Source organism: Rhinoderma darwinii, chromosome 5, assembly GCF_050947455.1.
Source record: "Rhinoderma darwinii isolate aRhiDar2 chromosome 5, aRhiDar2.hap1, whole genome shotgun sequence".
NCBI classification, from domain to species: Eukaryota; Metazoa; Chordata; class Amphibia; order Anura; family Rhinodermatidae; genus Rhinoderma; species Rhinoderma darwinii.
This window is the reverse complement of record NC_134691.1, coordinates 45,631,464-45,645,935: the sequence shown is the minus strand read 5'-3', so window position 1 is coordinate 45,645,935 and position 14,472 is coordinate 45,631,464. Positions and strand designations below refer to the sequence as shown.

The 14,472-nt window shown below is 44.0% G+C and overlaps 2 protein-coding genes across 4 annotated transcripts in view; one reads left to right on the top strand and one right to left on the bottom strand.

The window, feature by feature from the left end:
- MTERF3 (mitochondrial transcription termination factor 3) overlaps positions 1-12,324 on the bottom strand; it is a 41,572-nt gene extending 29,248 nt beyond the window's left edge. Inside the window, exons 1-3 of one of the 3 annotated variants that reach the window (XM_075828022.1) lie at positions 12,253-12,324; positions 7,881-8,203; positions 6,245-6,394 (exon numbers count right to left, since the gene is read on the bottom strand). In XM_075828022.1, coding sequence (XP_075684137.1) covers positions 6,245-6,394; positions 7,881-8,187 — 457 coding nt within the window. In that variant the 5' untranslated portion in view covers positions 8,188-8,203; positions 12,253-12,324. Of the gene's footprint in view, positions 1-6,244; positions 6,395-7,880; positions 8,204-11,720; positions 11,910-12,236 lie in introns of those variants that run through there. The other 2 variants (XM_075828023.1, XM_075828024.1) reach the window with 2 other exon arrangements.
- Positions 12,325-12,543: 219 nt separating this feature from the next.
- Positions 12,544-14,472, top strand: part of PTDSS1 (phosphatidylserine synthase 1) — a 48,375-nt gene continuing 46,446 nt past the window's right edge. The window contains exon 1 of the mRNA XM_075828021.1: positions 12,544-12,769. Within this exon, the coding sequence (XP_075684136.1) occupies positions 12,591-12,769 (179 nt within the window). The 5' untranslated portion in view covers positions 12,544-12,590. The remainder of the gene's footprint in view (positions 12,770-14,472) is intronic.

The following is a 14,472-nucleotide window of genomic DNA, read 5'->3' as shown; positions in this document are numbered from 1 at the left end:
CGCAGTGGGGGACTACACGGTTGCCTATTTGCTCTAATTGGTGGCGTGTGATACTACATTCGATTACATACTGCAGTGAAAATGTGGACGTTCCAGCTGCTGGATCATCGGTAACCAACTCTTTGTTAGGGGAGTACAACCCCTTTAAGCTCCACGTTGTTTTAGTGTTTTTCATTCGCGGACATTAAATGGTGCTTCCGGGAGTCAAGTGTTGATGGATCACTGGGGGTCCAAAACCTGGAGCTCCTGTTGATCAGCAGAATGAAGGGGCCAAGTGAATGGGATTGAGCTGCAGTACCAGCTGTGCCTGGGGCCCCTGCATCCTGCTTATCATCAGGGTCACAGGGTTTGGATCCCCACCGGTCAAACATTGATGGACTATCCGAAGGTTAGGCCATCAATGTTTGACTCCCGTATAAGTCCTTTAACTGGTTTTACGCCACAGTATTTATACGGCCTTAAAAACCCGTGCCATAGTATATCTACGGCGCAGGCTTTAGCCGGCTGCCGGTGCGGGCCAGGCACCCGGGAGAGAACATAGAATTGGTTTTCACAGCTTCTGTCTTCTTTGATCTCTTGTACAATGAGCGCTGTGTAAAGAAGAGAGACGCTGTTGGTCCTGGTGATCATGTGACTGGTCAAATGATCGCCGGGATGTTGTTAGTGGGAGGCTGCTGCTGGGTCTAACTAGACCCACCAAAGCCCTAACAGTGACAATAGTCACTATGACAGGGCTGCTGTGATTGGTGTAATAGAGAAAAAATAAAAATATAAAACAAGCCATAATAATAAAAATATAAAATGAAAATAAGGTGCATATAAACGGAATAATAAATACCCATAAAATACCCACCCAAAAAACCCATCCGTTACTGTCGTAATGCTAGCTCTGACCCAATAACCCTAAAATAGACCTGTAGATAAAGTCTATTTTAGGGTAAAAATATATTATTACTAGGGCTGGGCAATTAATCGAAAAATAAGAAACCGAAAATCAGAGCAGATAACCAACGTCATCTCCGCATTTTGTTTTTTTTTCTGTTCAGTTATTACATGCAGCCTAGCCTCTGCCGTCAGTAACTGTATGCTATCCAATTAGAACCGCTGATATGTCATTAACATATTAGCCATTCTGATTGGATAGCATACAGTTACAGACGTTTGGAATAGCCAATGGCAGAGCAGGCTCAATGTGACGGCATCGACGCTACTCCTCCCTAACGTCGAAGGTATGGCTGCCTTGAGTGCAGGGATTATCAGCACGTTCAGGGTGGCTGCTGAGGCACAAGTAGACCCACCAAATCAGCCGGTGGGCCCTGCCTGGCCCAAGAGTGGTCCCCCACACGAGCAGCGCACGGCACAGTGCCGTCGCTGCACTATTTACAGCTAGTCCACTTTGTTTTGGTCAGCCGTCGCCGCTCATCCCCCCGGACAGTCCCCATACTTTCTGCTTTGTTCCGTCAGCTTCCTCTCTGCTGCCGTTCATTCTCTCCTCCCCCCCCCCCTCCCCTGGGTGGAAGGACCTCAAAGATTAAGAACACAATAGTCAGGAAGAACCTGACTTTGAGGTGCCTCAGCCAAGTATTAGTGGAATAGTATACTACTGTATATAATATATACCCCCTGAGCCTGCCTGCTATATAATATATATGCTGTATGTATACCCGCTGGCTCTAAACCTTCTGCATACTAGTAGTATACAGCAGGCTCAGGGGGTATATTATATACTAGTAGTATACAGCAGACTCAGGGGGTATATTATATACTAGTAGTATACAGCAGGCTCAGGGGGTATATTATATACTAGTAGTATACAGCAGGCTCAGGGGGTATATTATATACTAGTAGTATACAGCAGGGTCAGGGGGTATATTATATACTAGTAGTATACAGCAGACTCAGGGGGTATATTATATACTAGTAGTATACAGCAGGCTCAGGGGGTATATTATATACTAGTAGTATACAGCAGACTCAGGGGGTATATTATATACTAGTAGTATACAGCAGGCTCAGGGGGTATATTATATACTAGTAGTATACAGCAGGCTCAGGGGGTATATTATATACTAGTAGTATACAGCAGGGTCAGGGGGTATATTATATACTAGTAGTATACAGCAGACTCAGGGGGTATATTACATACTAGTAGTATACAGCAGGCTCAGGGGGTATATTATATACTAGTAGTATACAGCAGACTCAGGGGGTATATTATATACTAGTAGTATACAGCAGGCTCAGGGGGTCTATTATATACTAGTAGTATACAGCAGGCTCAGGGGGTATATTATATACTAGTAGTATACAGCAGACTCAGGGGGTATATTATATACTAGTAGTATACAGCAGGCTCAGGGGGTATATTATATACTAGTAGTATACAGCAGACTCAGGGGGTATATTACATACTAGTAGTATACAGCAGGGTCAGGGGGTATATTACATACTAGTAGTATACAGCAGGGTCAGGGGGTATATTATATACTAGTAGTATACAGCAGGGTCAGGGGGTATATTACATACTAGTAGTATACAGCAGGGTCAGGGGGTATATTATATACTAGTAGTATACAGCAGGCTCAGGGGGTATATTATATACTAGTAGTATACAACAGACTCAGGGGGTATATTACATACTAGTAGTATACAGCAGGCTCAGGGGGTATATTACATACTAGTAGTAGGCAGCAGACTCAGGGGGTATATTATATACTAGTAGTAGGCAGCAGACTCAGGGGGTATATTATATACTAGTAGTATACAGCAGACTCAGGGGGTATATTATATACTAGTAGTATACAGCAGACTCAGGGGGTATATTACATACTAGTAGTATACAACAGACTCAGGGGGTATATTACATACTAGTAGTATACAGCAGGCTCAGGGGGTATATTACATACTAGTAGTATACAGCAGACTCAGGGGGTATATTACATACTAGTAGTATACAGCAGACTCAGGGGGTATATTACATACTAGTAGTATACAGCAGGCTCAGGGGGTATATTACATACTAGTAGTATACAGCAGACTCAGGGGGTATATTACATACTAGTAGTATACAGCAGACTCAGGGGGTATATTACATACTAGTAGTATACAGCAGACTCAGGGGGTATATTACATACTAGTAGTATACAGCAGACTCAGGGGGTATATTACATACTAGTAGTATACAGCAGACTCAGGGGGTATATTACATACTAGTAGTATACAGCAGACTCAGGGGGTATATTACATACTAGTAGTATACAGCAGACTCAGGGGGTATATTATATACTAGTAGTATACAGCAGACTCAGGGGGTATATTATATACTAGTAGTATACAGCAGGCTCAGGGGGTATATTATATACTAGTAGTATACAGCAGACTCAGGGGGTATATTATATACTAGTAGTATACAGCAGGCTCAGGGGGTATATTATATACTAGTAGTATACAGCAGACTCAGGGGGTATATTACATACTAGTAGTATACAGCAGGGTCAGGGGGTATATTACATACTAGTAGTATACAGCAGGGTCAGGGGGTATATTATATACTAGTAGTATACAGCAGGGTCAGGGGGTATATTACATACTAGTAGTAGGCAGCAGACTCAGGGGGTATATTATATACTAGTAGTATACAGCAGACTCAGGGGGTATATTACATACTAGTAGTATACAGCAGACTCAGGGGGTATATTATATACTAGTAGTATACAGCAGACTCAGGGGGTATATTATATACTAGTAGTATACAGCAGACTCAGGGGGTATATGATATACTAGTAGTATACAGCAGACTCAGGGGGTATATTACATACTAGTAGTATACAGCAGGCTCAGGGGGTATATTATATACTAGTAGTATACAGCAGACTCAGGGGGTATATTACATACTAGTAGTATACAGCAGACTCAGGGGGTATATTACATACTAGTAGTATACAGCAGGCTCAGGGGGTATATTACATACTAGTAGTATACAGCAGACTCAGGGGGTATATTATATACTAGTAGTATACAGCAGACTCAGGGGGTATATGATATACTAGTAGTATACAGCAGACTCAGGGGGTATATTACATACTAGTAGTATACAGCAGGCTCAGGGGGTATATTATATACTAGTAGTATACAGCAGGCTCAGGGGGTATATTATATACTAGTAGTATACAGCAGGCTCAGGGGGTATATTATATACTAGTAGTATACAGCAGGCTCAGGGGGTATATTATATACTAGTAGTATACAGCAGGCTCAGGGGGTATATTATATACTAGTAGTATACAGCAGGCTCAGGGGGTATATTATATACTAGTAGTATACAGCAGGCTCAGGGGGTATATTATATACTAGTAGTATACAGCAGACTCAGGGGGTATATTACATACTAGTAGTATACAGCAGGCTCAGGGGGTATATTACATACTAGTAGTATACAGCAGACTCAGGGGGTATATTATATACTAGTAGTATACAGCAGACTCAGGGGGTATATTATATACTAGTAGTATACAGCAGGCTCAGGGGGTATATTATATACTAGTAGTATACAGCAGAGTCAGGGGGTATATTATATACTAGTAGTATACAGCAGGCTCAGGGGGTATATTACATACTAGTAGTATACAGCAGAGTCAGGGGGTATATTATATACTAGTAGTATACAGCAGACTCAGGGGGTATATTATATACTAGTAGTATACAGCAGGCTCAGGGGGTATATTATATACTAGTAGTATACAGCAGACTCAGGGGGTATATGATATACTAGTAGTATACAGCAGGCTCAGGGGGTATATTACATACTAGTAGTATACAGCAGACTCAGGGGGTATATTACATACTAGTAGTATACAGCAGGCTCAGGGGGTATATTATATACTAGTAGTATACAGCAGGCTCAGGGGGTATATTATATACTAGTAGTATACAGCAGACTCAGGGAATAAATATTAATTCAATGGTGTAGCATGCAAACAGGGGTGAGGTCTAAATAATCGTAATCGAGGTTACATGTTCAATTAGTGGTGATTTAGGTCATAATTGCCCAGCCCGAATTATTACCAAAAATAAATAAATTGCTGAAATCATATTTTTTACTATTGTTTTCAAGCGATAAGCCTAAAAATTCTAAAATAGCATAAAGGATGTGTATAAAAATGATGAAATAAAGAAACCTGTCATGTCAACGAAATCACGCCACTAACCCGACAAATAAAAAAGTTAGAGCAGTTTATCGAACGCGTGCTAAAAATGGCTAAACAGTGTCTGGTCCTGAACCGGTAAAACAACGCTCCAGGCAGATGGTCATTTTTCCTCTAATCTCAGGTGCTGAATAGCTATTCTCAGTCCTCACATTTTACTACACCAGGGTCACGACTGGCGGGGCATTGATAAATATGGTGCGCAGCATGAATGCCTTTATTTTCAATGCAGTTGTGCCTGAAAAATGGGATAAACATTTTAACTGGAATTCTTCTTTAAGTCAGAAGAGGGAATGTAATATATATGTGTCCTGAATAAAAACAAGCTATATGGATGAGCTATTGACTATGGACGATCACACCAAGCAGTATACAGGCTATTGACATAAGAGGGTTCAGTTCTGTTTAGTGACACAAAACCGTGTCCTTCTCAGTGTTATAACTCCCAGGTGTCTATTATCCTGGTAAGAGCGGCGGATCAGATCCTCGAAGCAGCCGGAGTTCTCCATCCCATTAAATAGTTTCAGTGCAGAAACCAGAGTCTCATTTACCGTGACCTACATAGAGCAAAGACATTCACAGCGCTTTATCACTACACAACTATTAGCCCATTTTTTAAATTTTTTTGATAAGCTGCCATTTATAGGAGCAGAGTCATCAGGTCACCAATTAGGATCAAAAAGATGTCTGACGCTGATTCATTCTCTACCCGCGTCATGGGCACAATACTTGGGTTATCCCAATCTAACAACTTATCACCTATCCACTGGATGGGTCATAAGTGTTTAATTGCTGGGGGACCCATCACTGGGACCCCCACAAATCAAAAGAATGTGTGTCCCCTGAATGAACGGAGTGACAGTAACGTATGCATGCTGCCGCTCCTTTAATTCTCTATGAGACTGCCGGAGATAGCCGAGCGCTGTACTCGGTGGAGGGAGATGGGAGTCTAAATGTAATGACAATAAAACATGTGATAAAAACAAGCCTATACTTCATAATATCATGGCATTAGCTGGAGGATCTCTCTGCCCACTTACCAAGCATTACGAGCTTCTGTAGAGTTTCTGAACTATCCACATAATCTCGAAGTGTAAAGGATTCTGCAGGAATTGGAGGATGTGCGATCATTGCAGCTTCATCTTCCGTGATCACATCCAGTGGAGAAAAAGAAGGAACATCCTCCAGTGCTTGGAAACAGCGAAAAACAAGAGTCAAATACATTTTCAGCAACATTAATATATACAAATCCCCTGCGCCTGCTGCCCCAGTGCCGCCTGAAGTTCAGTCGCTGAACAGAAAAAATAAGGGGCTGATGCAACGCGCTGACAGTCATCATAACAGACCTACTGCCCTCCCAAGTCACAGAATACAGGCAGCGTGACTAGTACTTGTGGAAAAAGCCATTCGGGCTATATATAGCCCGAATTGCTTGAGGAGAGGTGAAGCAGCATTGTTCAATTATTCAAACGAGAATCTGTCTTTAGAGCCACTGTACACATTGGGCAATTCCTTAATTATATATATATATATATATATATATATATATATATAGAGAGAGAGAGAATTGCCCAATATGTAGAGTGGCTCTAAAGACAGATTCTCGTTTGTATGCACTTTTGCAACCATTTTATTTCCTTCTCAGTGAATATAAATAAATAAAATAAGAAACTTTGGCAATAGCCTTTGATTAAAAATCTTCTACCATTTTGTGTATAAAACGTTTATGCAGATCTATGTGTCTCCATGGTAACAGACTACAAATCCTGTGTGTAGTCTGATCCTACAGTCGTGTCACAGATACTCTGTGTTATAATTGGTGCAGGGCCTAAGTGGGCAATGCATGACACAGGGATTCTCTCGTTGACGTTTTATGAATCCCTCGGTCGTGCTCTCCCATCAGGCCACACATTAAGCATAAAGTCGGCCATATCCAATAATTGTTCAGCCGACAGCCATACCTAAATACTCCCCAATACACATGCACCTTCGGCCAAGCTTGCATGTGTTTTCAATAGGGAGAAGCGAGAATGGAGTTTAAGGATTGGGCATGTTGTAATTCAACAACCTGATCTCTCTCTTCCCAACATCTGCCATCGGGGGAGAATCGGGACGCCGCCAAACACATTAGATGGTCGGTCGGTGTGCCGAAATCGGCGGTTTCGAACGACATACTTCTAATGTGTATGGCAATCTTAAGCTCTGTTCACACCTCATCAGAGCCATCACTCAGAGGTATACGAGGGAGTATTCCGCGACGTATACCTCCAACATTTGCCGCTGTATAGCCTGTAAAGCTTTCCTATAAAGTACAATAAAAGGTTTGCTAAAATATACCACCCGATGGAGGCAAAAAGGACACGGTTTTGGCTTCTGTCAGGTGAATGGGGGTCTATGGCTACATTTGCATAACAAGATGTGAACAGAGCCTGAGTAATTTTTTCCTCTTTTTACTTGTGTGGTGTGGAAAAGGAGGGTAAAAGTCTCCTTGGCGGAGGTTTTCTTCAATACATGGCCAATAGATTATCATCTTGGGTTACTAGAATTGCTATTTCACTCACAAAGGGACTGACAAAATTCATCTGTGACCCTTTTGTTATCATTTCCAGCTAAAAGAAGCCGGTTAGGATTTGTGAGGGCTCCGTGGCTTTCAGGGTGCGATTAGAGTTTTCATACCTTCCGGGAGTGGATCCATTTCCACTCTGGGTATTACAATGGCCTCCTGTTGATTTTGGCTTCTGGAAGGCAGATGGCTTTCTAGGTGAGTGACCTTTGCTCCGTCCTGACAGCTGGATTGTGTACAGACTGCTCTTGACTGAAAAATACATTTTCTTGCTGCGCTTTGTATCATAAAAAATTGACGGGAAAATCGACGTGATGAAAAAGGATCGTCTTTCTTCATCTGCCTAGGGGTTGTGGCCAGCGATTTACACAGACCTGACAGTAGACCTCTACTACTCCGCTGATACAAGCATAGCGCCATTCCTCCACGAAGCAATCTAAAAAAATATAGGGAAAAAATACTGTAAAAATTCTGTCCATGTAATGAACATATGAGAGGAAGAGCTGCTCCTTACAATGGTGGGGAGTCCCTAGCACAAGACCCCCACTTTATTACATTCGTATGGCCGAACAAGGCATTTGCAAAAGAGTTGTCTAAGGCAGACCAGACAAACCTTAGGCCTCATGCACACTTCCGTCGGCCGTTGTACTGCCGCTAATGACGGACCGCACGCGGATGGCTTCTGTGTGCAGTCCGTGGTTTCACGGACCAAATCATTGAAAAGGCAGAGACTGTTCCGTCAAAAACGGACAGGAGTAGGATCTGCCCTATTTTTGACGGAAGGGCCGCACGGTTCCGTTAAAACAACGGGAGTGTGTATGGCCCTACTGAAATGAATGTGTCATGGTGCTGTCAGTTAAAAAAACGGATACCACCCTGACGAAAAAAACTGAGGTGGGCATGAGGCCTTAAAAGGGGTTCTTAATCTAAATGTAAAGAAATCTGATTTAGACCAGAGGCCAAGATGTGGAATAACATGGTGTGACTGCTGCCAAGCTGCTATTCTCAGAGTCTAGGTCAGGGCCAGCCACCTACAGCTCGCCATCTATTGCAAAACTATAATTCCCAGCATGCCCTGACAGCTTTGGCTGGTGTAATAAAGCATTTGGCTGTCAGGGCATGCTGGGAGTTGTAGTTTCAGAACGGCTGGCGTGCTGAGGGTTGCCGACTCCTGTTCTAGGTACTTCCCTAAATGTTCATAAGCAAAGAAAATGTTACTTGCATTCTTAACCAGAATTAACCAGTAATTGACCAGTGTGTAAAATTATAGACTCCCTAATAAATAAGTCATAGCTGCGATGTTTGCTAAGCAGCGTGTCCTGTATAGCAGCATAGACCGTGGCCATTGGCCGGTAACACTGGATCTCCACTTACATGGAGTTTGACCCAGTTGTAGATTCCTAAGAAAAGGGATTTTTATTTTGTCTATGACCATGTTCACACTTTGCATTTGCTGCACGACAGTGTCCAGACGTTACATGAATGTGAGTGAGATTTGCATGCCCTAAATGCAGAATTGAAAACTGTATGTGAAGGTCACGATTTTACATGCGGTACTACAATGATGGCTTCTTGTTATGGATACCACATGCTATTGACTTCGTCCACAGTGGAACCTTGTAAACATCCGAAAATCCAGAACATGTCTGCGGCAGAATAGAGAGCCTCCTGAAGTCCGCACTGATACTTTTCTGTGGGTGAACGGAGGGTTTCTTTAAGACCCAATCACATGCATTGTTGTGTATTTTGCGGCACACCTAAAGTGTGGGAACTGCACTAAAAATCCACGACACAAAAGTCACGAGCAAAACGTGGCCTTAGAGGGAAGCAGCATCTACTGAGATCCACACAGTTGTCATGACTGTACTACACAGTACAAACATTAAAGGGGTATTCTGCGGGTTATGCTATACATGTTTGATAGATGCGGGTCCTACTCCTGTCTCCATAACGAAGTGAAGTGGACGTGCAAGAAGATACGGAAACAGCCAAGCAAGTGAGCTCGTCTGTTTCCCGTAACTCCCATACAAGTAGAGAGAGCCACGTACCATTCATTCCCCGCCTGAATGTGGCAGCTGACGTGCCATGCTGGACTAGGGACAGGTTACCCCTGTTCTGGAGAAAGATGCAGGACCCTAAAGCTGGGGCCCACAACTATCAGACATTTATGGCATCGGATATGCCATAAATGTCTAAGGTGGAAAAAATGGGGCTACTCACACATGCAGGAGTTTTCACGCAGCATTGTCCGTTGCATGAAACTCACTGCATGTCCTGTATTGCTGCGTTATTGCGAGCGTAGGCGCCCATTAAATTGTATGGGTGCATGAAAAACACGGACAGCATGAGGATGACATCCGTGTGCTGTCCGTGTGTTACGCATCAAATGCAGAAAAAAATAAAAAGTGCTTGCACAGACGTGAAAAACGGATGTCACACGCAAAGCCCACCGATGCCATACACAACGCACACTGATGACACACGGACATGAAATGCAGGAAATAAGCGGCGTTTTTTACGCATGCAAATCGAACACGCTCGTGTGACACGGACCTACATAATTCAATGTGGCCACTCACACGGCCGTTGTTTCAACGGGCCGTGTGAAGGGTCCGTGAGAAAATAGGTCATGTCCTATTGTTTCGCGCTTCACACATCCCTCCATAGACTCTAGTGATATCTCATCCCGCAGCACGGATGCACCTCGGACGTGAAACTGCTGTTTTTTCACGTCCGAGATGTGCAGCGCCCGTGTGACTCCGGCCTAAGAGTCATCCTGTTATGTCAATTAAAGTTTTTTTATTGCGTTCTGCCATTTTCTAATATCCTGAGTGTATCAATTCCTCTTGGTTTTCCAGATCTCTGTTTGCTGTGACTGAATAACAAACTTTATTGTTTACTACCAGAAGCTGAAAAATCTGCCCCAGTCATGTGATGCTTCCAGTTGCACAGCTGGTTACAGTAAAGTTATCAGAGCTCTGCACTTCCCTATGTGTCCATCACATGACCAGGGCAACATTTCAGCCCTGTCACCTTGAATATGACATCTGATCTGCCGACAGCAGGAGGAGCTGAGAAGTTTGTATAGTTGTGTGCGAAGATATTTAGTAACACCTGTAATTTATTGCTATCAATCCCTGCTAACTCTGGGCTTAAAGGGGTTGTCCACTACCGGACAACTATGCATCAGTATATCATTGGTGCGGGTGCGACACCCATCAGCTGCTCCTGTGGCCTGCGGGCACCAAATGTTATGGAACCTTATGCAATGTACGGAGCCGGAAGCAGTTGGCTCCGTACATATCATAGCGGCCGTGAAGCAGTACTGCAGCTTGGTCGCTATTCCATAACTGGAGCGCTCTGGTTCCGGCCTGGACGTCCAGTGCCCGGAGGGAGCTGCAGCAGCTTAACGGTGCGGGGTCTGGGTGTCGGACCCCCACAGATCCTGTACTGATGACCTGTCCAGCAGATCGGGTAATGAGTTGTCTGGTAGTGGACAAACCCTTTAAGTCCAGTGGGCGGTCCTACTCCGTGAGACCGCCCACTAGACTCCTCAGTCCACAAGGATTTAAATGAATAAATTACAGGTTATCCTGAATTGTTTTGCACAAAACTATATATCAATCTGCTCATCTCCTCCTGCGGCCTGTAGATAGGACATCATATTCAATGTGACAGGTTCCCTTTGACTTGATTTATTGGCAGCAAGCAGAGATCTTAATATTAACAGACAATTGTGTATCAGTATCCTAATTAGCTTCCTATGAAATTGTGTGTCCGAAACACGGAAATTAGATTGTGAGCCCCACCGGGGACCGGGATTTATGTAAATGGCGACAATTTCTTTAAACCGCTACGGAATATGACAGCGTTATATAAGCAGCAGAAAAAATTGTAAACTGAACTGCATATTTAACGTCCATTTGCAACCAAATTTACCAAAACGTATTTACCAAAAAAAGCTGCCACGCTTCTGCCAGCGGCGGCGATCCAGCCAATAGTAATGATCTTTATACAGCACCGACATATTCCGGTATTGGAAAACATGCCGCATTGCACTTCCCTGAGGCATCAGTGATATCTCCGGGGTGGGATATGTCCTCAATATTTAGGTGGGAATCCATCTTATACCCCAGAGATGGCGATTGTTTGGCACTTCTTTAGTTGCATAATCAGGGGGAAATTTATCAAAACTGACTTTAAAAAAAACTGTCCCTCACACCAACCAATCAGAGCTCAACTTTCAGTTTAACATTCTGGGAAAAATGAAAGCAGCATCGTGATTGGTTACTAAGAGTAACAAGGCCAGTTTTTCTATTAGGCAGTTTTGATCAACCCCCCTCTATGTGGTGTATAGTGTGTTTTATACTGACGCTGGACTTTACTATGACCGTCACGTGTACCGTCAGTAATGTGCATTATATACACTATACATATTATATATATACACACCACTACACTATAAATACCTGTATACGCAATTACCTGTCACCTCAGTCCCTCCGCAGATCACAACCCACGTGGGTACCAGGCTTAGCAAAGCACTTCCTCTTCGGCCTGTACCACTATGTAACCACAGGGGGGGAAACGTACTTCTCATTATCATATCCTCTTTAGCTATAGCTCAGAGGGAGATAATAAACGTGAGAACTGCTACATAAATAATACTTGATACTGATATCGGCTATATAGTGTATACGGGTCTGGAGCAGACGTGTATGATTTGCGTGTAGGACGGGCCGCACCTGTGTACTTGGTACAGTCCGGGTTGTGAATGTCGCCGCACGCTTCCTGGGCTGGGCGGAGAGGGCGCTCATAGGGGCATGGCGTCCTGTCTGCGCTCTAGGACTCTAAGCAAAGATGATGTTAACTATAAACTTCATTTCAGGATGATTAACGAACAGCAAGTGGAGGACATCACCATAGACTTCTTCTACAAGCCGCACACCATCACCCTGCTCACCTTCACCATCATCAGTCTTATGTACTTCGCCTTTACCAGGTAAGATGTCACAGCCAGCATCGCAGACCATGTCCAGCCATCTTGCTGTGGCACTACAACTCCCAGCAGAGCCATCTAGTCTGTAGCCTCTATTGCTGAGACTTGTAGTGCCACAGAATTAGGTCATCTGTCGGTGGGCTACCTCTGCCATTACGTGTTCGCCTATTAGCCCCTGTTCACACGTTCAGGATCCGTGCCAAAATCTGCATCCAATGCATGTGAATGGGGTTCTGTAAACCCTGTTTACATGGAGTATGAAAAAAAAAATCTGCACAGAAAAATGGGCACATTAGTCCCACTTGGATTAGCATCAATCTGTGGGCAGATACGCTGCGCATCCCTGGCAGAAATCCGTGTCAGCCTCGGCTCTCTGCCGCCGATCCTGTAGTGAATATGTGTGATAAACAATAACGTCAGAGGGACTACTACTCCCAGTGATGGACTACTACTCACAATGATGGAATACCAACCATGGAAAAAAACAAAACACTGAACACAAAATAATTGTTTCCGACTATTAAATCTCTTCCGTCCGACAAACATTAATTCCTTTTCCTGTGCATAGAAATGAAAATATTTTATCGTTCTGGGTTTTGCTCAATATTGAAACTATTTTTCCATGGGAGAATGACTTTGGATTGTTGCAATAGTCATGTGCCCCTCTGCCAGTCAGAACTATCAGTGGGACTCTGGCATCTGTGGGTAATCCGTCACCTCCTTTAATCCTATGCTTAGTGGGTATTGGGGCACACACTGATCTTCCTAGAGCACCCGTTCTTCAGACTGGCGTCATGGCACAGGTCGGCAACCCCTTTCCATAAGGAATCCCTGCCTATAAGCCACAGCATATATACGCTTTCGCGCCAGCAGACCCCTCCAAGACATGGTAGACCATTCAGCCGCTGCAGGGGAAATACATGGCCGACCGCAACCTCGGAATTCCCCCAAAATCTATCCGGCTGATCATTCAGGACCCCGTGAATTCCGAATTGATACAGACATGAAACGCGCTGGTGTGGATGGTCTGAGGACGTCTACCATGATGACGTGGACATGCAGTATAGTGAAGCACAATACGGAGATCCATCACTAGGACAGACATGACTCCTTTATAACACTGATCAGAGACTGTCCCTGGGGGGCCGCGCGTACTAACACCTGAAAGACACGCAACATCACCTGAGGATGATCGCTGTTCTTCACTTGCACAAGCGTAGTGACCAATAACGTGATGGCATCTTTACCGTACCCAAAAATGTCAAGAGACCTCTGTTCTTGGCAGGTGTAGAACGTGCGCCTCCATGATGGATTCGCTTCAAATCATATATGGTTTTCTTCTTCCTGTATATTGAAGGTCTCGTCAGTGTAAGGCCTCATGCACACGACCGTAGCTGTGCGCACGGTCCATGATTGCGGCACGGACGACCCGAGGAGTGTCATCCGCAGGCCGTCTACAATCACGGCCCGTGATGTGCATTGACTTTTAGGACTCCCGGACAATGTATGGACCATGGAAACCACGGTTGTGCGCTTTGGCCCATAGAATAGAATTTGTCCTATACTATCCGCAATTGCGAATAGTATGTGGCCGCATAACTACAGTCGTGTGCATGAGGCCTTAGGCATCATTTACACGAGCGTAATATACGCGCGTGCTTTTCACGCATGTCGTACGCACCTATGTTAGTCTATGGGGCAGTGCA